This window comes from Mirounga angustirostris, unplaced genomic scaffold, assembly GCF_029215605.1.
Source record: "Mirounga angustirostris isolate CCGP_5_RB_7025 unplaced genomic scaffold, mMirAng1.0.hap1 SCAF_2, whole genome shotgun sequence".
Taxonomy (NCBI): domain Eukaryota; kingdom Metazoa; phylum Chordata; class Mammalia; order Carnivora; family Phocidae; genus Mirounga; species Mirounga angustirostris.
The window spans coordinates 123,615,872-123,643,214 of NW_026991710.1; the positions used below are offsets into that span (position 1 = coordinate 123,615,872).

General features: G+C 37.9%; 1 protein-coding gene across 3 annotated transcripts in view; it reads left to right on the plus strand.

Annotated features, from left to right (window-relative positions):
- EDNRA (endothelin receptor type A) overlaps window positions 1–27,343 on the plus strand; it is a 58,823-nt gene that overhangs the window by 21,929 nt on the left and 9,551 nt on the right. For 2 of the 3 annotated variants that reach the window (XM_045880334.3, XM_054508717.2), the window contains exons 3-4: window positions 10,884–11,011; window positions 23,566–23,764. In XM_045880334.3, the coding sequence (XP_045736290.1) occupies window positions 10,884–11,011; window positions 23,566–23,764 (327 nt within the window). Of the gene's footprint in view, window positions 1–10,883; window positions 11,012–14,465; window positions 14,615–23,565; window positions 23,765–27,343 lie in introns of those variants that run through there. The other variant, XM_064585147.1, reaches the window with a different exon arrangement.

Genomic DNA, 27,343 nt, shown 5'->3' on the forward strand with positions numbered 1-27,343 from the left:
AGAAAGCTACTTATCTACTATTTTTCCTGCATTTTATATGTAGTCAGGATTATATTTAAAATACGATGCTTATACCGGGCGCCTGGGTGGCTCAGTTGGTTAAGCAACTGCCTTCGGCTCAGGTCATGATTCCAGGGTCCTGGGATCGAGTCCCACATCGGGCTCCCCCTGCTCTGCGGGGAGCCTGCTTCTCCCTCTGCCTCTGCCTGCCACTCCCCCTGCTTGTGCTCTCGCTCTCTCTCTCTGTCAAATAAATAAATAAAATCTTAAAAAAAAAAATACGATGCTTATAAGTCACTGGAAAAATTTACTATATATTTTAGCTTTTACCTAGAGAGTAATAAAATACCTTTACTCTTGAATAAAATACATTCAAGGTAAATAAATAGTCTCAACGCTTCAATCTATGGTAGTCCCACAGATTTTGACATCCTTAATCCTTTTGGGTAGGAAAAAGGGCAAAGAGGACTAAAAGAGTCATAGATGGGAAAGATAAAAGAGAAATTGGAAAAAAATCATCCAAAATCAAGGGAAGGATTGAGGTAGGGATTAGGGATAAATTGAGTTGATAATAGTTTCAGAGAAACCAGTTACAGACTGGAGTTCTGATGTGAAAAACAAATCACACAATTTATGAGCTGGCAAAGAATTTAGAGATAAGAAATGTTGGGCCAGAACTAGATTATTTGGCAGAGGAGGGAAGCAAGGCCCAAAGATTTCTGACAGGACTGGAGCTAGAAGTCAGGATTTCCAACTTCCCCTTCAAGATGTTCCACTCTTCTCTCTTCCCATTAAATACAACTTTTGTGGTTTTAATACTCTCTATACCACACATCACACTTCCCCAGAAGATAGCCAGGCTTCCCAAACTTTAATGGTGAATTGTTAAAATGCATGTCATTCTTCTGTGAAGTTTCATTACATGACTGGTAATTCGGATATCTTAGGTATTTTTTTTTTCACTTTATGTCTCAGCTATTGGAAATCTTGAAGTTTTATTGTCGAATGACTTTCTGTTATTACATATGCAGAATCACCTCAACCTTAGGTACTATAACACATCAGCTTCAGCATCAATTGTATTCTCCCTACCCTCCCCCTAAGACACATACGATACCATTTCTTCATGCTCCATACCACTTCTTGGTTAGATCATTGTTTCTAACTACACATAGGATAATTAATTTCCTATGACCATGTGACATACTTTACCATGAAGGACTAACTCCAGTTCTTAAGATTTTGTACATTAAATCATTAAATAAGCTGCGTGCCTTCAACTAGGCCATTGGCTTTCCCTTTTTCTTAATTAACACCAATTCTTGATAAGTCTTTTGTAGCTACTCCGTAAATCTATATGTGGGGATCTCTACCAGTTTGTTTTGTTTTGCTTTGTTCTGTATTGGTTTTGCCTGCAGGTTTCTTTTAAGTAAGTACCAGCATGTACTGCTATAGAGACTGCTGAATAAAAGAAACAATAAAATTTTTCATAGGTTTTGGGCCTTACTCTGTGTCCAGGTCAGAGCACTTATTTTCTATAATTAACTATGCTTGCACTTTGTTACAAGAAAATGTAAGCCTCCAGTCATGACACATATGTAAAATCTTTTCTCCATTCAGGAAAAAACAGGTTCATTTTTTCCAACATAAATCTTCTCTCTGTTGTGAATGAAATCTTAAAGTATTGACACATATCTTTGACACTAACCTGTGTAATTTTGATATTAAGTCCTTCTAATGTTTCTGCTTTAAAGAAGTTTAATTCTTCTCCACCTAATGATCCTTTGTTTTTCTGCATGCAAAATAAGCACAAGTCCAGGTCCCCTGCTTCTAGATTGGCATCCTTACAGGAAATAGTTATTCGAAAGAGATATTTCTTTTCATTCCCAGCCTTCAGGTAACTGAGACTGTTGAGGATAATAAGCCCATTATCTTGGGTAAACCATCTTTCTTCTAAGGAAGAAACCTTCATGGCTTTGGAACTCTGGTTTCAAAAAGTATTTTTCTCTTTTTCTTTCCTCTCCTCCACTTGGTTGTTCTTTTTTTTTTCTTTCAAGATTTTATTAATTTTTAGAGAGAGAAAGCACAAGCAGGGGGAGATGCAGGCAGAGGGAGAAGCAGGCTCTCTGTGGAACAAGGAGCCCCATATGGGACTTGATCCCAGGACCCTAGGATCATGACCTAAGCTGAAGGCAGAACTTCACCGACTGAGACACCCAGGCGTCCCCACTTGGTTGTTCTTAATAGCTATGTATTTCAGATTCTAAAAAGTTAAGACCTCAGCAAACAGAAACGCCGACAATTCAATAGTGTAAGATGCGGACAGCGAGGAGTAGCAACAACTCCATGTTTTCCAGGGGAGTGCAGAGTAGCAGGAGCAGTGCCTCACGGGAACTAACACTTAGGATCTGTGATGGGCTAGGCCGCGTTCTGAGTGCTTTGCATGGATTAATTCATTTCATACCCACATCCACCGGAGGGCATAGATTCTCTTTTTATCTCCAGTTTTCTCTGAGGCACAGTTAACTTGTCTAAGTGATGCCAGGGGACATCGCAGACTCCAGATCCTATTCTCTCTGCCATTGTGCCAGACCACCTTCTCCTGTTGAGCTGCCACGGGATGTTGCTTACAGCTTCTTTAGGAACTGTTATGTCTATTCATCTTCCAGGTAGTGATTTCCTTGAGAATGAGGTCTCTTATGCTTCAGTCATCTTCTACCACCCTGCCTCCCTGGTAACCTGGATGATCTGCCTTCACGTTCTCATGGAAAAACAGGACAAAAAGTAGAGACTGATAACAATCGGCTGTACAAATAGCTCACTTTTCCAGATGCTTACTTCTGCTAATCCCTCTGTTTGGATTGTCTCACCTGTTGCCTACAGTAATCCTCCGAGGTAGCTGCCACCCCGTCTTCATTTTGTAGAGGAAGGAACTGAAAAGCAGTGAGGTTAATCAACAAACCAAGGTCACACAGGAAATAGCAGAGCCTTAAGTCCAGTCCGAAGAGAGCTTCAGGGCTCACGCTCTTAACTGCTATGCCAAGTCATTTGCTTTAATGAAAAAGAAGTGTTTTCCCATCCCCCTAGGTCACTGACGGCACCCAGCACCAGAACTGAGAATGTTTATGGAGTTGCTGCTCTGCTCAGCATTTGTCATACACTCCAAATTTGGGGCTGGTCAGGAGGCAAAAGGGGCCTCTGGGAGGAAAATGTGTGTGGATAGAGTAGAAGCCATGGTTTTTACTTCATTTATCTCTATGAAAACCCTGCCTCGGGACGCCTGGGTGGCTCAGTCTGTTAAGTGTCTGACTTCAGCTCAGGTCATGATCCTGGGGTCCTGAGATCAAGCCCCACATTGGGCTCCCGCTCCCTGCTTCTCCCTCTCCCACTCCCCTTGCTCATGCTTTTCTCTCTCTCTCTCAAATAAATGAATAAAATCTTAAAAAAAAAAAAAAAACTCTGCCTCAATCCTGAAGCAATTAAAACATAAAGGAAAAGCAAAATCCTTTCTCAGTCATGCACAGTGATTTATTTTATTGTATCTGATTTGAGATTTGCAACAGCCAGAGAGCATGTTCACATTAAGGGCCTGTCCTGGGCAGCACAGGCCTTATAATTAACTCAGTCTATGCTATTGGAAGATGTTCTTGTTTACTACTGATTTGACTATTCAACTTCTACATCCCAGCCCCTCCCCCAGCAAGGAAGAAAACCTTAGAACCCCACTTTTCAAACCCTGGTACCTGGTCCATCATCTTCAATTCCAAATGGCACTACCAGAATTCATGTTGAGGAGAAGAGAACATTTAATTTGAGATTTTCAGCTACTATTGACTGTGTTCCATAATTCCCTCATTCCTGTCTAGGATGGGTGGAGTGGATGAAGGGAGGAAGAGAATCCCTCAGCCACACTGGATGGGCTGGAAGGAAAATGAGCACACACAAAAAATGTGCCACTGGTTTTATTTATCCCATTATTAAGATGCCATGACAATAACAAAAGTAATGCGCAAGTAATAGCATTAAATGGCAGGAGAAGACATCTGGAATAGATAAAGAGGGGCAAATTCATTTCTATTATCCTTGTTTTCATTAAGTTGTGCATAAATGGTACATTTCCATTTATTATTACAAATTATAGCAATTCAAAATAACCAATGTGTGGTACAGATTCAGTTTGCAGAATTCTTTCATATGCATTGTTCTTTTTTTTAATTTAATTTATTTTTATTATGTTATGTTAGTCACCATACAATACATCATTAGTTTTTGATATAATGATCCACGATTCATTGTTTTCGAATAACACCCAGTGCTCCATGCACTACATGCCCTCCTTAATGCATTGTTCTGATTGAACCCCCAGGTGGTCATTATTCCATTGTTGGAGGCATGAGAACCACCCAACTTAACAAATATAGAAATGAGACTTACAGGGGTTTACCCAAGGTCACACAGTAACAGGTAGATCTTGATTTTTTTATTATTATATGTTCAGTTAGTCACCATACAGTACATCATTAGTTTTTGATGTAGCGTTCAATGATTCATTAGTTGTGTGTAACAGGTAGATCTTGGACTTGAACCTAAGTCTTACGAGTTCACAACCTAAGTTGAATTGAGGGGAAAAACAGCCTTATTCTGTGGTGCCAATCTGATGAGGCCTGAAACATTAGGCTATATAATATTAGGGCCTTGCATAACAGTGAAGTCACCCGGTATTGAACTGTACTTTCATGTACTGGTGCCTTTAGGGACTACTGGGGTGAGGAGGTACTGGGATGCAGGCCCTAAACTATTGTGAGTTTTGATTTCATATGTCTATATTTTATACTATTTCCGCTCCTCCTGCACTATCTGACTGTCAGCTATCACTTTTTGTTGACCATGGTGCTTCTAGAGTGTGGTTGATGGACCAACACTATCAGCATCACCTGGGAACTCTTTAGAAATGCAAATGCTACATATCAACCATACTACAATAAATAAATAAAATTAAAAAATGCAAATCCTCAGGCCCCACCTCAGATCTACTAAATCAGAAACTCTGGGAATGGAGCCCAGCAATCTGGTTTAATGAGCCTTCCATGTGATTCTGATGCTGTGAAAGCTTGGACCCACTACAGTGGAGCAATGATTCTCAACCTTGGCTGTACACTGGAATCACCTGGGAGCTTTAAAAACTACTGAGGCTTGTATCCCAACCCCAGAGATTCTGGCTTATTGGTCTACAATAGGGTTTTCAACCTTAGCACTATAGACATTTTTGGCTGGATAATTATTCACTAGGGAGGCCTATTCTCTACCAGCTAGATGTTAGTAGCGTCTGTTCCCCAACCCAATTGTGATAACCAAAAATGTCTCTAGACATTGCCAAATGTCCTTCAGGGGGCAAATTGCCCCAAGATGAGAAGTACTAGTCTAGGGGCATGGCCCAGATACTGGGATTCTTAAAACCTCCCTAAATCATTCTAATGTACAGGCAAGACAGAGAACTATTACTCTGGAGGGTTCCTAGTAATGAGCAGCTTTAGATGTGCACTGGAATAAAGAACAATGAAAGCTCAAATTTATAGCACTGGGTGTAAAGTAAGAATAAGTCATCCTGTGGTGAACTCAGGCAGTTTGCCCATAAGGAAAGTACATGAGCTTTAGGGCATAAATTTCACATCAACCAACTGGCTCATTATATTTTTGCTTACTTTCTGGTTGTTATGTTCCAGAAAACTGATATAAACAGGTACATTGCACATATCTGAGAGGTTCCAACCAAGTAGACATTGCTTTGTACTAAACATAGTGGTGGACAGAGATCCTGCTTTTGGATCTAGTCATTCTAAAAACAGGTTGCTTATGAGTGTACCATGTGGTATAAGTCCTTAGGTAAACCTATTTTTGACAAGTTAAAAAATGCAGCCTGTCGATTTTATAATAGTTTAGACATAATCAAAATCAGCCACACATATACAAATTTCTACATTAATTTCTGCCATTTAGAGGTACCTTAAGTTTTCAAATGATGATCAGGGAGTTCAACTATATTTCAACTGTAGAAAAATCCCCTAGACTAGAACCAAGGAAACTATCCTTCAATAAAATCCATACTCAGCAGACGGCCCTCTACTGTCCCAGCAATTGGTCTGTGGTGTTCCTCTGTATCCACTTGAGAATGCAATCACACCACAGGATGTGCATCATGTCCAAGTGTCTGCTCTGTGGTTCTTATCAGGCTGGATAGTCTCATCACAGCCCAGACTGCGAGGTCTCCAAAGAGTTTGTGGCAGCTCCTCTTTAACCTGAAGTCTTAAATAGAACAAGTATTCTCCCACTTCCTCAAACAACTCATTAGCAGGTGCATGGTTTCTTTCAACGTAAGGAATGGAAATTCTACTCTGGGATACTGATAAACAACTTCTAAATAAAAAGTAAATTACAAGATGAATGTGTTTTCAGGGCAAAATTGATACTATCTAATTTCAAAATATGAATATATTTTCCTGAATTAATGAGTTGGGATTATTAATTCATTCAACACCTACTATGTGCTAGGGACTATGTGATGTCCTTGGAAGTTATAAATATGAGGGTTCATAATAGCATAGGCCCTTGTATGGCAAAAATAAGCTGTGGCTACCTGGTGCTTGATTCACCCTTTGAACCAATCCAACTTGTCAGTTTGCCAGAGTAGTTTGGTTTTTCTTTCGTGAATTGATAGTAGCTTGTTAACATTAATGAAATCAACTAGTTCCTTTGCTGTGGTCTAGATTTATCCTATACAGTTACTTATTTTTTCCTATCCTAGTCTGAATTCTTTCACTGATGTGCTTTTAAAAATCAAAACCTTTTAATTAGGCAATAGAACTGCTTACCAGAAAAGTACTCTAGGCAAAAAAGATCATAAAAGACTGTTAAAAGATATTATTTCCATATGTTCCTACTTTTTTAAGGGCATATGCTTTTATGTACAAAGGAAGTTTTCTGGGAGAAAACATTGGACAATTAACAATGGTTGCCTTTGGGCAGAGAGTTTAGGGGCCTTGACTGGAAGGAAGTTTTGCTTTTCATTATGTTTCTATACAGCTTAATTTTTACCATTTTAAATATTGTGTTTTCAATTTTAAATGCTAGTAAATAACAGAAAGGATGCATTCCCAGTAAGTAGTCTTCCAGAAGTTCAAAAATACCTCTTCTAAATAAGAGAAAAATAGGTGATCTACACTCTATGCCTCGTTGATTCCGTCTTTCTTTTGTATATGCTTTATTGCTAAACCAGAGTGATCTGAGACTTGGAACGTAAAATTACTCCCACACTGGTTCCATGAGGAAAAGATTAATAAGCAGAACCTACTGAGATTGGGCAGCGAATGGGGGCCTCTTTGAGGAAGTCAAGAAGTTACACCCGGCAGTGGCCTAATTTCCCCCAATAGGACTATTTAACTTAGTTAAATACAGTAAATAGGAAGATACTGTTATTATGCTACTTGGCATCCTTTGCTACTCTTTAGCTGTGCAAAATAAACTTGAAATGATACATCCTGTAGTGGTATAATTTAAAAGATCCTTGATATGACACTAACAACTTTCAAATTCTGGTCACAAACTGCATATAAATTGTAAGATTATTAAAATACCCCTTTTTGAAAAATAATAAGATGACTATTTATACCTAAATAAGGTTTCCCAGAAAGATATGAAATACTCTAGCATATAAAAGTAGTTGCCCCTTTTCCATAAGGACAATGTTGTTTCACAAAATAACTCATATGATCCAAGGCAAATACAGAGAAATGTGGTTACTGTGATCTGTTTGTAGCATTTGCAGGAAAGCTGCAAATGTCCAGCTGCATTAGGACAGTTAGTCCATCCATCCTTTCAGAATGAAGTGGATATAGGTTAGAGAAGTCTGCACTGTGATTGTCTGGAAATTTCCTCCAATGATTTTTTTTTTTAAGATTTATTTATTTATTTGAGAGATAGAGAGTGCAAGCGGTGGGAGGGGTTGAGGGAGAGAGAGACTCTCAAGCAGACTGCCTGCTGAGTACGGAGCCAGACTCGACTCGGCGCTCAATCTCATGACCCTGAGATCATGACCTGAGCCAAAATCAAGAGTCGGACACTTAACTGACTGGGCCACCCGGTTGCCCCTCTCCAATGATTTCTTTCATTTCCCCTTGTCTTTAATTCCCAAGAAGAATCAATGCTCCCTCCTGGGGAAAGGAAAAATAACAACAAAAATAACAAAACTCTACTTAAGTCAAAGAAAGACAATTCTGTGATCTTTTTGGTGCCCACCAATTCTGTGATATCTTTCCCTTCAGTCCTTCCTCTACATCTCACCCTAACTGAAAGCTTTGGCAAGCATGAAAAAGGAAAAAAATTCAATTGAGATTGGAAGGGTCTGAAACAATACATGCTCAGTTGTGTTTTTTTCTGGATCATTTTTCTTAGCCCTTGTCATTTAGACCCTCACAGGACTTCAGAGTCTCCCTTGTTAAGCAAGAAACATCCTTTTCTCTCATTACTGGATGTGTGAATTGGGAAATCCATCCACGTGGATTTCAGGATACTCTGTTTCTGATATGAACCAACCATAACAACTCAATCGTTCCAAAGCATATCCTGTAAAAATCGTACACATTTTAATTACATCCTGTAGTCTTCAGTGGAGAATTACACTTGTGGGACAAAATATTAAACTTTCATTCTATAAAAAGTAGTTTTCAGGTTTTCTTCTCTTTATGGGGGGAGATTCATCTCAGAAACAGTGTTTTATATCTTTAGTTGCATCAAGCCTTAACAACCAGCAATCAGCAATGGTATAATTATTCATTAGTTTCATTAAACTGTCATGAGTTTAGGGCATTATTCCTGTGAAGAGCCCACCAATTGTCCTTGGACAAATGTTTATGCAGAAATTCTGGGAAGATACTAACCAAGACTCATCAGAGTGCAAGGGAAAAAAAAAAAAAAGAGATGAGAGACAGAATTGGATTCTTCAATTCGGAGGTCCTTTCAGAAAACTGTTCAAAAGAAAGGGAAATATACAGGAAACAAACTGAAAGTTGCTGACGGGGAGGTGAGGTGGGGGAATGGGGTAATTGCCCAATGGGCATTAAAGATGGCACTTGATGGAATGAGTGCTGGGTGTTGTCTGCAGCTGATGAATCACTAAATTCTACCCCTGAAACTAATAATACAGTATATGTTAATTAAATTGAATTGAAATTTAAAAAAATTTTTTAAATGAAAGGGAAATATGTTTGAAGACTAAAAAGAGAGGATTTCTGAAATAAGTCACACAAGGCTTTAGCCATAAAAATAGAATTTTAGAGAGCCCTACATTACTAAATTTTCAAAATGAGTATTATGTTAATGACTACATTGACCATGAAATTAAACCTCACATTATCTTTTAGATATGTCAAAACAGAAATTCAAAGCTCAACTCAGAGCTACTAAGGCAAAAGGTACTTTGCAAAAAAAGAAGAAAAAGACAGGTTTGTCAAGTTAGTAGGATAGTGTTTCCTGTTGAGTGGAGTCGGTTTCAATTCTGAGTCACTAAGCAAAAATTAGAAAGGAAATCAATACCATTTTTACTCTTGAAAAGACATCATGTATTCAGCAGGGACTTCCCTTTTAGGTAGCTGAGCTAGTATTCAAGCCCCTGCTCCTGCTATAATACCTAATTAGATAAATATCAGCAACTCACAGGGGACTTTATGTTCTTGCTACTTACCATAGCCACTAGAGGGTATCCATCCTTTCCTTCCAACAAAGGTTTTAAATTGTCAACATGGAAGAATAGACTTTCCTGCAAATGCTACAAACAGATCACAGTAACCACATTTCTCTGTATGATAAAGGGAGGTTTAAGCCTAAATAAAGAAAAGCCACTTACAACACACCTGGTGAAGCAGAGTCAGCCCCATCAGCACAGAGGAAAAGCTAAGTCCAAAATGGTGTTAAGGGTGTTAAGTAGCTGACAAGTCAGTGCGTCCTAAACCACTTCCTTTTTCCAGGATTCTCTATCACCTCGAATTCAGAGACCGTGCTGCTTGTCAAGAGATAATATAATCCTCCAGCACTGCTACTTGAAAACTAGCTTTACTCATGGTTTAGTAAAACTAGTTAAGAGATGACTGCCTGCTTCTCAGTCAAGCTGTCACCCAAACCCTAACCTTTTGCAGCTCTTTGAAAAGTAGGTGGTCATTTGCATCGACAGGGATGGAACTGGAGGGGATTATGCTAAGTGAAATAAGTCAAGCAGAGAAAGACGATTATCATAGGGTTTCACTCATATGTGAAATATAAGGAATAGCACAGGATAACAACAGGGGAAGGGAGGGAAAACTGAATAGGAAGAAATCAGAGATGGAGACAAACCACGAGAGACTCTGGACCCTGGGAAACAAACTGAGGGTTTCAGAGGGGAGGGGGTGGGGGGATGGGGTAACAGGATGATGGGTATTAAGGAGGGCAAGTGTGGTGATGAGCACTGGGTGTTATATGCAACTAATGAATCACTGAACACTACATCAAAAACTAATGATGTACTCTATACAGTAGCTAACTGAACATAATAAAAAAAAATTTTAAAGAAAGAAAAAAAATGAAAAGTAGGTGGTACGACTACTTCACATAAGATCAAAGGTTCATCTCTTCTGTTATTATATTTATCATTCTTTACATTTTTCCAAATTAAAAAAATGGCTAAGGCTTTAAAATATTTTTTTAAATGATAATAATGCTGTATTGCTGCCCTGCTAACTGGAAAGCATAATGAACAATACAATTTAGAAGTTCAGAGGATAATTAGAAATGTAAGTGTCCATGTATTCCATGCCAGCTCTGCTGTTTCTTACCACGGTGTCTCCTTCTTTCAGCTTCTGGCCGGACGCTGGCCTTTTGATCACAGTGACTTTGGCGTATTTCTTTGCAAGCTGTTCCCCTTTTTGCAAAAGTCCTCGGTGGGGATCACCGTCCTCAATCTCTGCGCTCTCAGTGTTGACAGGTAATGTGGTTCTCTCCCTCCACTCTTGTTAGATTTCGAAAAGCATTTTTCTCAAAAGGAATAGAAGGCAAGGAGGCTTGAGAGTTGGTGCCCAGGACAATTGTTAGTTTCAAGTGAATTAAAATATCAACAATCTAACCCTACTGTTTAGAATCGCTTTACACATTTGCTGATCATTAGCCATCTTTAGCTCAGACAATTCGTATCTAGAGCATTTTGCCAGTTATAGCCATTTGGCACCCTATGACAACAAAGGAGAAATGCACATATTGGATGGAAAGAACCTTGGAAAAGGAGATTTTAGGACATGCAAATGCTATATTTTCAATGGTAGATTTCTCATTAGAAAATAGAAGATACCATTCAATTATATGTATAATACTTGATCACTTGAGCCGAGTGGTGAATATATAATATTGTTATATTTTTTTCTATGTGTCTTTCAATGCCTGAAATGTTTCACAATGTTTAAAAAGAGGGCAACAACAGAAGCACTCCTTGATCTGATTCTGAAAAACCCATCGAGTATCTCTAAGTCTTTCTGGAATTCTCCTCAAACAGAGATGTCAAAACTTCTCTAAAGAAGTCCTTCTAGATGGTATTTTCTGCACCTCCTAACTTTCATAGCAGTAACTATAAAGAATGAAGTTAGGAACTTTATAACACAGTCTATAATGTTCCTTTATATTGAATATTATCCTATGCAAATGCTCTTTAATGTCCTATTTAATTGATTTACCACAATTTAGAAGAGGTTTCCATTTTTTCTCTCTCACACTCTGGCAATCATTCTGTCAGAGAAACTGAGTGCCATCATCATAGAAATAAAAGACTCCCTTTCTTAAAGAACATTTAAGCCTTTACAGACATTCTGTTATCTATCATCTGCAATTACTTTGGGGGACCAAATCGTTATTGTTAAAACATAAAAATACTCATTCCATCAGTAAATGAAAATTATCATGGCACCCTTGTTATAAATGTATGCCTGGAATAACTGTGAAACACAAAACAAAATGTTTAACAGTGTTATTAAAAATAAATGTATTGCAAAAAAATGTATTGCTGAAATTACAACACACAAAAAATTCCTTCAAGTAGTTTAAAATGTCATGATGCTGCTGACGAAAATGCTGCCGATGCAGTGGTAAACACAAGCTCAGAGAGCATTTCTCCCTTATTAGTCGGATTCTCCGTAGTTCGCAGGAAAACCTGAGGTCTGGGTGCTTTTCTTCTCCATCACAGCGGACATTAAGGGCCGCTGTATGAACACATTTACAGAGGGTAGTTGGCCACTGTGTCCCTTACACTTGAAGAAATAACAGACTATTTTACCCTTGGCCATGTCCTAAGAAATTGAGTAAGCATTTATAAACTGGATTTTATTCACTAATGAGTTCTCACTCTGCTGTTCCTACTGCTAGCATCCCAATAACACTATTTCGTCTTGTATTCAAAGTGTTGTAGTATCTAAAAATTAAAGCATTTAAATTATATCTCTGACATTACTAATAGGTGTAAAATGTTTCCGGTATTTATCAAGTCGTATATTTAGAGATGTAGCTATGTATTCTTATTACAATATCCAATTAAATTTTCAATTACAATATAACTCTAAAATCCCTGTGGGGAAAAGAAATAAGAAAATAATCATGATAGTTTAAAAAAGAATTATGTTTCCTACATGCATACTCTTCCTATATAATGGTGTTAAATGTTGTAAAGCTACGGTATTTAAAACAGTATGACACATGGGCGCCTGGGTGGCTCAGTCAGTTAAGCGTCTGACTCTTGATTTTGGCTCAGGTCATGATCTCAGGGTTGAGGGATCAAGCCCTGCATTGGGCTCCACTTTGGGTGTGAAGCCTGCTTGGGATTCTCTCTCTCCCTCTCCCTCTGCCCCTCCCTCTGTTCCCTCCTCCCCAGCCTAAAAACAAAAAAAAAATAGTGTGGCACATACATTATAAATATACTGAGAAATAAATGGGAAAGCCGGAAATAGGTGTTATAGTGTATGAGAATGTAATATAGACTGAAATCACTTTGAGTATAATGGGGAAAGAAAAAATAGTGCTATTTAGCCATCTGGGGAAAAAAGCATGTTAAAGTCTTATCTTTTACTATATATCAATAATAATATTGATAATAATTACCACTTATTGAGTATTAGTATGTGCTAAGCCCTGTTAAAAATACTTTACAGAAGTTCTTGTCCTTGGTCCTTACGACACCACCTTGTGATGGTCCTATAATCACCCTCACTTTATAGTTGAGGGAACTAAGGTTGGAAGAGGTTAACCAAGGCCATTTGGTGACCAAATGTTGGAGCCAGTAATCAACTATAAGTAATCCACCTTGTTAACCACTATGCTCCAGCATGTAAAAACTCAAGCCATATAGAAGAAAGTAGACTAACATCTTTTTGATCACTAGAAAAGGAGGACTTTTTGAACTTAAAAAGGATGGCAGAAACTCTGAATATAATTATAAAAGGATTTCAGGACATAAAACTTTAAAACATGAAGATCAAGCATTCATAAATTTAAAAAACAAATAAAGAAGCTGGGGGAAATATTTGCAGCAAATACTTGTTACAAAACTACAACATGTTAATATACTTGGTAATTAAGGAGGCCATACAGATAGTAATTAAAATCATAAGACTTCCATATAAAAGGGGCATGAATATAAAAATACCAAAGAAGAAACTTAAATGACTAATTAACATATGAATAATGTTCATGTAATCAAAGAAATTCCAATTAAGAAAACATGTTTCTCTATATCTGTAGGAGTAGAGATTTAAACAGCCCTTCAGGAAGGTAAAATCCTACAAATGCTTTCACCTTCTGACCCAGTAATTACAATTTTTAGGATGGATTCTAAGAAAACAATCCAAAAAATTTGAACAGAGAATTCATGCACAAAAATGTTCTTTATAAAATTATTTACAGGAAAATATAGCAATCTCATTGCCCCATGTTAGGCCAATGGATAAGGAGGTTAAATATAACTGACATGTATAGGTATATGAATATAAAATTCCTTGAAGGAAACATGACAAATAGTAGTAGTAGTTATATCTAGGGGTGGGGTGATGGGTATTTGTAATGTTCTAGGAGTAGAACATTATTTACTGAAAGTGTATTTACTTTTATTGCCTGTTACCCATTTTCCTTATTTACTCTATGCCACTTTATACATTTTATTTATCTCATTTATGTAGCTCATTCCTGTGACCTGTGTTCTATATCAAGGCTAATTTTCTATGGGCAGGCAGCTCTAAAGCACAAGCACATAGGCAGTAAACATGAACACAGAAGCTTCTGTACATGGAGAAATACATGTACATGCCCAGCCCAGAGCTGCTCCTATCCCTATTGTTGCCTTTACAAAAACACCATCATATTTGGGAAAATATCATTTTATTAAAAAATTAAACTTTGTCCCAAAGGCTTTAAAAACCAGGATGATAACGAGCGCTGGGAAAGAGGAACCCAGCATCCTAAAAGAAAACTGCACCTCTGAGGAAACATCCAACCAAAAGCCAAAGCCAGACAAGATCAGCATATGACAAAAAAGAATGAGAAACAGAATGAAGACAAGGACAATTCTTGTTTCCTATAAATAATAACATCTTTTTTAAGACATGTAAGTAAAATCCCCTGAGAGGCATGGATAAAAAGAGAAGCCAAAAGAGAGGAAGAACTCATGATCAGGGAAATGCAAATCAAAACCATGATGAAATATCACCTCCCACCTGTCAGAATGGCTGATATCAAAAAGACAAGAAACAATAGGTATTGGCAACAATGCAGAGAAAAAGGAACCCTGTGCACTGTTGGTGGGAATGTAAATTGGTGTGGCTACTGTGGAAAACAGTATGGAAGTTCCTCAAAAAATTAAAAATAGAATTACCAGATGACCTAGCAATTCCACTTCTGGGTATTTATCCAAAGAAAATGAAAACACTAATTTTGAAAAGATATATGCAGCCCTATGTTTACTGCCACATTATTCATAATAACCAAGATGTGGAAACAACTTGTGTCTATCCATGGATGAATGGATAAAGAAGATGTGGTAGATATAAACAATGGAATATTATTCAGCTATAAAAAAGAATGGATCTTGCCATTTGTGACAACATGGATGGTCTTTGAGGGCATTATGTTAAGTGAAATAAGTGAGACAGAGAAAGACAAATACTTATGATCTCACTTATATGTAGAATCTAAAAAACAAAACAAGCAAAATTAAGCAAAAAACAAGCTCATAGATACAGAGCACAGATTAGTGGTTGCCAAAGGGCAGGGTGGTGGGGGTGAAATGGCTATGGGGGTCAAAAGGTACAAACCTCCAGTTATAAAATAAATAAATCATGGGATGTAATGTACAGCATGATGACTAGAGTTAATACTGTAATACATATTTCAAAATTCCTAAGGGAGTAAATCTCAAAAGTCCTTACCACACACACACAAAATTCTATAACTATGTGTGGTGAGGGATATTAATTAGACTTATTGTGGTGCTCATTTCATAATGTATACAAATACTGAATCATTATGTTGTACACCTGAAACTAATATGTCTTACGTCAATTATACCTCAATACCAATAAATAAATAAATGTTTTAAAAAGAGAGAAGAAAGAATTTGCTTGGTTTGGTAAGCAATGTAGGCAAATTGTCATCCTTGTGATATATGTTCTTGTGAGAAAATTTAGAGTATATTTTGTGAATTGTGTTATGTGGCATAGTTATAGTGGTCCCTTTTATATTTTATGTAAGTCTAGGTACTCAATTTTTAGTTGAAAAAGTATTTTAAGGCACTTATTCTTTAGTGACATATTGTATAATAAATTATCCCTAGATGGAGAAGCATAATTCATAATTTAGTTCCACAGGGGCTCAGGCAGGAAGGGGATGATGCACAGACATGAAGAATAAAGCCCAGCTGCTGACCCTTAGGAGTCTTCACACTTGTGGAGACAGCAACCTGAGGACAAGGGAAAAGGAAATACATGAAGGTATTTAGGCTACAGGATGCCTAAATCACCTAAATCATCAAAACCCTGCATTGTTCTTCCCTCTCTTTCTTCCTTGGGGGAATCTCAAGCAACCATTTTGCACAGTTTCATTCTCCCCAGTAGAAACTCTACTGTCTTGGGGTGAGGGGGGTTGGGGCATGGAGGGGATGGAGGGGATAGAGGGAATCGGTCATAAGTTCTCATGTCAGGTGTAGGCTCACCTCACCTTACCACATCCTCCCCGCTCCCATCTCATGCATGGAGAAAAATGAACTAAATGTTCCATCACAAATTATCAGTTGTGTATCCAATGACATGTTCTTGGTTAAAAGAAGGGAAGAGGAAATGGCGTCAAGTGTCTATTTCATTAAGACTTGGGCTCAGTTTTAGATCAAGACGATAAACCATTTTAAAATTCCACTGCCACAAAAATCTGTCTTAATCTAGGAGGTTTTCCTTGGTAATAAACTCAACACTCTTTGTTCCCTGGATCCTTTTTTATTACTTTTACATTTCATTTGGTACTGACTCTAAGCTTTGGGACCTGAATGTAGGGAATCTATTTTGACATTTCTATTTCAAAAGCTTTCACACTAGAGAATGAATCATTCACACTTAATTCCAGAAGATAAGATACCATTTGCTTTGGGCCTCGATTTGGTTGCATTATATTCTACTAAAAATAAGAAAATCCCTCTTTACTTTTTTTTTTTTAGAAAATCCCTCTTTAAAAAAATAAAAACAAAACAAGAAGTAAAAAGAGGGAAATTGGAACCTATTACAAAACAATTTGCAGTTTGGGAATCCCTGCCTTCCTCTTAAGAGCTGAATGAATCAAATTACAGTTCAGGAAGAGTTCCCATGATTTTTTAAAATACATTTTAAATATATCTCTCATTTCAGAGTTGTTTTTGAGAGAAAATAATGAGAGAAAATATATATCCAAGTTCTATACAATTTCTTTATTACTTTATTGATTATTCAATGAATATGGAATACAGAAAGATGAAAGAAAAAATCTAGCTGTCTCACTATCAACTTTTAATCTGAATAAAGTAAACAAGAAAGTAAGAGGAAACCCATGACTTGCCCCAGAAAAGATGAGCTTTCATTGTTAATATCGACTATGGACCTGCCTCAGCTCTACCTTTTCACTAATTCCTCCTCAAATCTAACTTTTATTGATTTTTACTTTGCATCCTTAGTCACTTAAGAAAAAGATAAAACAGGAGTTTCAAAAAAGACTGAGGAAATTTAGAAACAATTTTGACCTCTACTCAGCTTTATCAGTGAAAATTTTTTTTAATGCTACGGCAATATACTTCTAACCTGAATGAATTTTTCCCAAAAAAATAGGACTAATCAGCCATTACCAACAATTAAAATAGGTATTTTTACGTGCCATAAGTGACAAATTTCAGATGTTACTTTGAGTTTGTTTGGGGGGAAAAAAGACGAGGCAGAATGGAAGGGGAATTCAACGCTGTTCTTTGTAAAGTTAATTGTCGTGTTTAAAGTGGAAAATGATGGGGTCAGACCAGTAAAAAGGTCTGGGTACAGCTCTAACTTGTAGTTAAAAATTGCCTGTGGAAGGAGGCTGTAAAAATATAAAACTCTCTTAACAACTGCTCCAGGAAGGATGTATAATTAGATACCTGGAAAAGTTGCAGAGACCTATGAATAAGGCAGTTTTGTTTGATAAGCCTCAAATTCAAAAGTCAATGTAGGCTCTTCATCCCAGCATTTCAAGTAATTGCACAGTGGTCTCTATGATGTTCTCAAAGGTTTATCCTAAGTCAAGAAACATGAAAGTGGTTTTCTGGAAAACTGCATTTTTAGAGTCAGACTTGATTTGTCCTTATTCTCCTGGTGATATGATTTCCTTTTGCTGCATGACAGTAGGGGAAACATGAAAGGGGAGTCAAAGCCAGAAGAGAGAACCCAGGGTTGGGACAGAGCAAAGCCAACGCTGACTATAGGGCAACTTGGGATCTCATTTTGGGGTCTGTGCCCTGTTGCACATAGTTATGTATTCTTTTATCTTAATCCTATTGACAAGATCCAGCAACTGGTTAATTTTGTTATCTTATTTTTCTTTGATAACAATCTACCCCCAAACTTAGCAGCTTTAGACAACCACCATTTTATTATTATCTCACCATGTGGTAGGGTAGGAATTTGGGCAATTCTTCTGCAACTTGTCACTTCGCCTGGGTCTTTTTGTGGATTTCAGCTGGTGGCTAAGCCTGTCTCTTGGGTCCAAGACACATGACTAGCCCATTGGCAAAAACAGCTGGAAGTCTGAGCTCATCAGAGCCTCACTCCCTCTCCTGTAGTCTAGCACCTCTCAGCACGTCCTCTGAGACAGGCCCAAGGCTCCAGGGTGGAGTTGCAGCTCTGCTCAGAGGCCAGGCCCACAACCCACAAAGCATCCTTCCAGCTCTACTTAGCGGGTCCAAGCAGTCACAGGCCAGCCCAATTGAAAGACTCAGTTGAAGGGGTGCCTGGGTGGCTCAGTCGTTAAGCATCTGCCTTTGGCTCAGGTCATGATCCCAGGGTCCTGGGATCGAGCCCTGCATTGGGCTCCCTGCTCCACGGGAAGCCTGCTTCCCCTCTCCCACTCCCCCTGCTTGTGTTCCCTCTCTCGCTGTGTCTCTCTCTGTCAAAAAATAAATAAAATCTTAAAAAAAGAAAGAAAGACTCTGTTGAAGAAGTGTGAAAGTACTCACCACTATGTTTTAATCCACCATGCCTGGTTTCTCTTTCAAATTCTTCCTGCTGGTATTTTGCCTCCAAACCTTTGTATGGCAGTTGGTTTGTCTATCACATAAGAGGCATAAATCATAAACAAACATTACAAATGATTGCATTTGCTGTTAGTTAAAAATGTGCATAGGTAAGGATAGAAGCAAAGACTTAATGGAAGTGGCAGAACTGAAGGAAAAATAATAAATTCTAATGTAGGCAGGTATTGATAGGCACCTGATAGAAACTTTTTTAAAGTACTTCAGCTACTGTGTCCTTCTCTGATTCGATAATCCCACTCAAGATAATTAATCCAAGAAAATCATTCAAAAAGAGAAAAAAAACTACATGTACAAACATTTATAGATGGGTTATTCACAACCTTGAGACACTAGAATCGATGTGAACTTAGGAGAAATATTTAAGTAAACTGTATCAATATACAGTTATACTGTGTAGCTATTAAACTAATAAATGCCATGCTTCTGTAGAAGCATAAGGGTGTTTTTTTAAAGATTATTTATTTGAGAGAAGAGAGAGGGAGCAAGCTGGGGTGGGGGGGGAGGAGCAGAGGGACAGGGAGAGGATCCCAAGCAGACTCCCCACTGAGAACTCAGGGCTCCATCCCAGGACCCTGAGACCATGACCTGAGCTGAAATCAAGAGTCGGATGCTCAACTGACTGAGCCACCCAGGCACGCCAGGGGCATTTTTTATAATGAAAAGTGGATAAAACTAAAAATAAAATTGTAATTGATATGACTATAATATATACTTAGATTATGCTTATGCAAATAGAAATAGACAAAGAATAAGAGGAAATAAAAATGGATTTTATTGAAGCAGTACCTTTTGAATTTGTTTTATTTTATATTGTTTTAAAGCACATTCAATAATAAATATTTTAAAACTTAGTGACCATCCCAGATGGTACCTCAAAAATTCAAAAACATGCATTAAATGCCTCTGGCCTTGAAAACATGTAAAAATATATTTATAGACATATACAGTAACAAACATCTTTACATAAGTAAAACACGTAATTTATACTTTTATCTCGGTACATCACATGACATGGCACAAGGTGATGTCATGGGAAAAGACTCCCCTGGGAGTTGGCAGACCAGAGCCCTGGTCTAGGCTCCACACATTCACAGGAGACCAGGCAGAAGATGTAGTAACACTCTAATCCTCAGGTTCCCAACTAGTAGAACATGAAGGGGAGAAAGAGCAGCCCAAGGGTCCCTCATGGGTTTTTTTTAATTATTTGATTCTAGGATTCTAAAAGTAATAGCTTTTTATCTGTTGCCTAGTCAGGGACAGCTTGAAAAATAAGAAAATGCTCAGAATGTAGTGTGTTTTATTGGCTTTAGCCAATAAAGATAAATGCATGGCCAGGAAACAAACAAAGACACTTAATTCAACAGATACTGATTTGGTACCTATTATTCTAGGTATTATGACCAACATATAAAATGTCTGCCCTCATAGAGCTTATATTTTAAAGACAAGGGTGGACATAAGCAATAAACAAAATAAATAAAATATTTGATTGGTTACATGGTAGTAAATGCTATGGAGAAACATAAATCGGGGTGAGTAGGTCAGGATAAGTCTGGAGGGGATTCTGGCAATTTCAAATAGCATATTCAGGGAAGGACCCTGTGAAAAGATATAAGTGAGCAAAGAAGGAGATGAGGAAGCAGCTCTGAGGACACGAGTAGGCATTCCCACTGGGGTGGGAAACCACTGGGGGATTTCAACAGAGGGATGACGTGATGGACTTCCGAGCTAACAGGCTCACTCTGGGCAGAGTGCAGGAGGACAAAGTGGATGCAGGAAGAATGGTTCGGAAGCTACAGGATAGGTAGTGAGAGGTGGTTGCATTTGGATGCATCATGAAGGAAGAGGTTGCAGGGTTTGCTAAAGAACTGGATTTGTGGTAACGAAGAGAAAAAGAGGAGTGAAAGCTAACTTCAGATTTTGGGCATGAGATGGTAGACTGGAGAGAGGGCAGGGTGGGTGTCATGGAAGAGGACCAGGAGTCTGGCTTGGGTGAGTTCCAATGCCTACCGGATATCGAGTGACCATCTAGGTCAAGCAGTTGGATAGACAAGTCTGGAGCTAGAGGTGAGGTTCTAGGCTAGAGTTTTAAATTTGGGAATTAATTATCAGTATTTAGAAATTTTAAATGATACTAAAGCCATGAGACTGGCTGGATCACTAAAAGAAACTGTGTCAATAGAGTAGAAAAGAGGTCGAAGGACTAAGGAGGAATCCAATGCTAAGAGTTTGAGAATTGAGCAGGTTCCAGCCAAAGAGATGAGATGGATCAGTTGGAGAAAAACCAGAAGAATGTAGTAGAAGCCAAGTGCAGAATGCATTTCCAAAAGGAGACATCATTTCTGGACTATCAGTTGTTAGTCGTTGAATCTACACTTGCAGATTTTCTATGGCAAGTGAGGATGTCATATGTATACACCAACTCCACTGAAGGATGTTAATAATCACACCTAGTGAGGAGAACATATTTGCATATATGTATGTTGTATCATAATATTCCAAATAGACACCATTTTTGAAACATCGAGTATTTCTGATTTTCCACACCTTTCCCTGCCTGCATCATCACAAATGATTGTTTCTAATTGTTCTTATGATTGTTTTCTCATCTCATGGAAATGTAATCAAAATCAACGTGATTACAAATGAAAATAATCTAATTCTCAGTCATGTGGGTTTGCTATACTACACACTAAACATTACTTCTGTTTATTTAAAATGTTGAATTTACATTAAATTATAAATATGTAATATTCTGGGAACTCATGGCACATTATAAAATGAAGCTGCTCTCTGAATGTATTCATCATAAGAGCATGTTGACCATATTTTCTTACTCAAACTGCCTTCTATCGCCAATCCTGCCTAAGAAATCTGGCTTTCTTACTCCCTTAGGAGATAAAGCATTTTATTTAAATCACCTTTCCTGATAGTTGCTCTAAGGGAAAGGAGAAAAGAAATAGATATAACTCACTGACAGCCTCAGGATATAGACATCCTGTCTCCATTCCTTTTAGCTTTTATTGGACATCAGGCTGCCAGTCTAATAAGGCAACAAAGAAAAGTAAACAGAAATAAAAAGCAAAATAAATAGCAGTCCTTATCCCACTGGAAATAACCATAAATTTAAAAATGCAACCTTGGCTATATCGTGAAAGGATTTTCTTGGTCTGTTTGCATAGCTGTATTTTATTCTCTTCTGAACTAATCCAGACTTTCTTTTAAAGATTTGTATCATACACCAATCTTATTTACCCTAAAAATCTTTTGCAAAAGACATTTCTCCAGTAAATCGTGCTATATCTATGCCATGTGGCATCATCGTGCATACCCAAAGTATAGGTTCTAATCTACGGTGAAGAACTAGGTAGCATAATTCCTATGACTTGTGTTTTCATAGATGTACTGAAATGGAACACTAAATATAAGGGATAGAGGTAGCTTGCCTTGGCTTCACTGACAAATCTTTGACGTTAAGTCACGTATCCTACAAACCCATGTGCACCTGTCCCCAATGCCTTGGTCTGTTTTACAGTCTTCTTCTGGCATTATCTAATGAAAGCTATAAAAAGAGAATGTTTCCTTTCCATTACAACAGCAAAAAACATTTCAAGAATGAAGCCACAAAAATACCATACTAGGTCACAGGTCCCATCTTAATAGTAGGTCTAAAAGTCGTTAGCATCAGACCATCACATTAGGTCAAAGCAGAGTTTCTGGAGACCAAACTTTCTCTAGACTTAACATCAAAATGTGCTTATTATTACAAAAATATTGAAGCAAAAAATAAGGTAAACAACTTCTTAATGTCAGTTTGTTTTTTGATTGACATCATTGTTCTGTTACATTTATGTTCTATATTTTAGTATGAACCATTCTTTTCTATTAGATTGTAAACTCTAAAGATTAGAGACAAAGGTATCTTTAACTCCATTTTATCTATTCTAGCACGGGACCATAATGGGAGAGATACAGTCATTCTTTGACATTTACCAAAAATGTTTACTTTTTAATGCTGTCACGTGGCACAAGGCCACAGTACAAGATGTACAGTGAGAGTAGAGGAAAGGAGAAGATGATGGACTATTTATGGCTACTATTCACTTAAGGCTATCTAGATCTACCTCATAGATAATGTTTCAAGTTTCTTTTTTTTTTTAATTTAAATTCTAGTTAGTTAACATACAGTGTAATGTTGGTTTCTGGAGTAGAATTCAGGGGTTCATCACTTACATACAACACCCAGTGCTCATCATAACAAGTGCTATTCTTAATACCCATCACCCAGCTAGCCCATCCCCCACCCACCTCCCTCAAGTTTCTTTTTTAGTATATAAAAAGAAATAAGATATGACCTGAATGAGTACCAGCAGCTTTCACTATTCCTTCCATCATCCAATTCTTCCCCCCATGTAAAAAAACACAGGCAAATCTATCTGATGCTGCCACATTATAACCTGTCACAAGATTTTGCTGAACCCCAAATGAAGATCTCAGACTTAGGCCTGCTGGGCAGCTGATTCCCAAAGGGGTGGAACTCGTCATGATCCCACTTATTTTTCACATCAGGGCTCACGGAAAGTTCGTAAAAAGCCAATGATTCGTCATTGGCCAAGGGGAAGATCTTTCCAGCATTTCTAATTTCTTTAATTGAAATAAATTTTAAATTTCCTAACAACTACTTTCCTTCACCACCACCCCCCTTTTTTTTTCAGGTACAGAGCAGTTGCCTCCTGGAGTCGAGTCCAGGGAATTGGGATTCCCTTGATCACTGCCATTGAGATAGTCTCCATCTGGATCCTTTCTTTTATCCTGGCCATCCCTGAAGCTATTGGCTTCGTCATGGTGCCCTTTGAATACAAGGGTGAACAGCACAAAACCTGCATGCTCAATGCCACGTCAAAATTCATGGAGGTATGGAGAGTATAAAGGAAATTAATTGGGGGGAAGGGGAGGTCTTCATTTATACTTTACCATCACCAAGACTTGATGGTAGTCTCTACAATGTAGTCTCTACAATGCCCAGCGTGGTTTACTCCGTCAGTTCACTCATATACTTTTCAGTTGCGTGAAAAGTACATGTTACAGGAGGGTTTCACTTCTTGAACAGAATAACTATTTTGTTTTCACTCTTATAGCACAATTGTAGACACGACTGTTGTTCTGCACCAAACAACTCAGAACCTGAAACAAACTTACTCAGTGTTCAATTCAGTAGCACATATACTGAAGCAAACTGAGAAAAAAAGACAGATGTGCTATTTGTTTTTATAATAAGTAATACAGCACAATAATTTCCATCTGACAGGCATGCTGATAGGTATTTTATGTTACCTGGGCAAATGCACATTGCTCACATTTTTTAAAAGATAGATTTATTAACTTAAAGTAGGAAGCCATACTTGCCTGTACTTATATTCGTACAAATTCTGCATGTAAAATACAAATAATATAAATTTGCAGAACTTCTTAAAAAGTGTTTTAGTTTGGGGCGCCTGGGTGGCTCAATTGGTTAAGCGACTGTCTTCGACTCAGGTCAGCTCAGGTCATGATCCTGGAGTCCTGGGATGGAGTCCCATATTGGGCTCCCTGCTCAGGAGGGAGTCTGCTTCTCCCTCTGACTCTACCCCCTCTCATGTGCTCTCTCTCTCTCTCTCATTCTCTCTCTCTCTCAAATAAATAAAATCTTTTTTAAAAAAAAGTGTTTTAGTTTAACAAATTTCCTTGTCGTTTAATACACCTGACCACATTGATGTTTCTCTGAAAAGTTTAATTATGTAACTGAATGTATTGGAAAACATGTTTAAAATGCACATTTCCTTTGCCAAACTAGTCAAATGTGGACTGAGGAGGAAAACCAAAAGGATAACTATTTCTCTTAAATCGGCATAATTTAGTGCTTTGATGTAGGTTTCATGCAGCTCAGATTCCACATTTAATCATTTACAGACACCTCCAGGTATGTTTTCCTAACATGGAAAATTCACAAAATTAGTGGTTTTACAGTTGACCAGTTCTCCTCTTTGGAAAGTCGTATTTTAAATTTAAAAGTGTTCTTGAACTAGAGGGTATTATGCTAAGCGAAATAAGTCAATCAGAGAAAGACATGTATCATATGATCTCACTGATACGAGGAATACTTAATCTTAGGAAACAAACTGAGGGTTGCTGCAGTGGTGGGGGGTGGGAGGGATGGGGTGGCTGGGTGATAGGCATCGGGGAGGGTATGTGCTATGGTGAGCGCTGTGAATTGTGTAAGACTGAACAATCACAGACCTTACCTCTGAAACAAATAATACATTATATGTTAAAAAAAAGATAGTAGGAAGGGAAAAATGAAGGGGGGGAAATTGGAGGGGGAGATGAACCATGAGAGACTATGGACTCTGAGAAACAAACTGAGGGTTCTAGAGGGGACGGAGGTGGGGGGATGGGTTAGCCTGGTGATGGGTATTAAAGAGGGCACGTTCTGCATGGAGCACTGGGTGTTATACGCAAACAATGAATCATGGAACACTACATCAAAAACTAATGATGTAAGGTATGGTGATTAACATAACATAATAAAATAAAATTTTAAAAAAAAGTGCTCTTGAAAACTGCCAAACTGGCAATGGTAAAATGAAGGTATTCTGTTTATCTACTGACCTTTTTATTAAGTCAGTCTCCATAGTGAAAGAACAAAGTAGATGGCAGGAAGTTATCAGAATTTGGGCACTGGGAATAAGCAATCTAGATACTCCTGACTAAAGTGTTAGAAAGAAGAGACTCAATATAAGAAGGGGCTTACTAGCCTTCAGGAGTTCAATGTCAAGAAGGGGCTTACTAATCATGTGAACTAGACAAAATGAAATGGGCTGTTTTGCAAAGACTGAGTCTCCCGTATAGAGTGGGCAAGCAAAGGCTAGCTACCTTAGGGGGTTTCAGTAACGGGTAGGAGTTCAAACTGATCATTTTTTAGATTCCATTCCAAACCTGAAGTTTTCAGATTCTTTTTCTCCTCCTGTTCTTTTTTTCTCATTTGATTCCCCAGTTTGTGTTCCATTCTTTCCTCCTCAACTTTGCCCTAACCTAGGCTGGAGGGAGGTCCCCCCACACCCTGGCTGATGACATCAGTTCAAAAGAAATATGTGACCCCTTTCTCTACAGGCCTCTGCCTTGGAGGGGGCAGGGGACTCCGCCCAGACCCCTCAGGGGTCAGCTTCCAGACGCTCTGCAGCTACTTCTGCAGCATTCACACCCGGTCATCAATGCATCTGGAAGACGGGGGTACAAGTGAAGGGGGTGCTCAAAGGAGTGTTTGTGTGCACTTAAACAAAGAGTTCTGATTTTTTTTTTTTTTTTTTTTTTTTGGTTTTTCGACTTCAGTACTGAAATCTTTCTACCGTGTGATGTGGAGAGGGAGATATTTATATGAACACATCTGAATAAACCTACTCCTTTGGTAGTTTGCACTAACCTTAGGATAGAATTCAGGGGTCTGTGAACTTAAATGGAAAAGAAATTACATATTTATTTTCACTAACTTCTAACTGAAATTTATCATTTCCTTTTATTATGAATGTAGACAACAAACCATGATCATATTTAACAAAACCATTATATTTCCACTAATAGAAATAATAGACATTTTCATGTCACAATAACAGTTGGATAATCTTGAAATATCATTTATGCTCATCATTGTTTCAACTTCTGATAGTAGAACCACCATTAGATTTTTCCCTTAATTTGTTAATAAACACCTTTATTACTGTATCAGAATTTTATTTTCAATAGTTCAATAGCTGTGTTTAAATGTAATTGGTTACCACTGTAATTTTATTTTATTTTATGCATATAGAAGTGTTATTCTCAGAAAGGATTATAGCCTTCACAGACATCCAAAGGAATCCATGGCATAAGAACAGTTAAGAACCTCTGCCCAGAACTTTTTTTCCTCAGGAACCATTTATAGATTATTTTAATAGACATGTTACAAATGTAGCCTACTGGGCCTCTTTCTATATTCAGCAACTGTCCAGTTTTTCACAGAGCAGCATGATTATTTTTTACTGTGGGAACTGAGATGATACAGGAGGCCCCATTATCCTTCGTAAATAAACAATCTGGAGAAAGAGCATAGGGAAAAGCATTTCTAAGTTGGTGATTAATTTAGTGGGAGGAAGAATGTAGATATAATTTTCTAATTTCCATTTTTTATTGGGTACTAAATTTTCTCCTTTAAAAAGACATAAAACTGAATAATCCTTGCATTTACAAATCCTGCCCACAAGGAGATAATGCTAACTATGCCTTTAGATAAGATACTCGGCCTCAATAGTTTCCAGGTGATAAGTATTACAACAGTGAGAAAGGGCATGGTTTTTGATGGCTCAAACTGGCCGGCTGCGAGGTCACATAGCAAGCATACCAGGCAAAGGGTTAACTCCCAGGAACCAAAGCTACACAGACAAGCCATTCATAACCTTCGCTGTTACCAAACAAGATTCA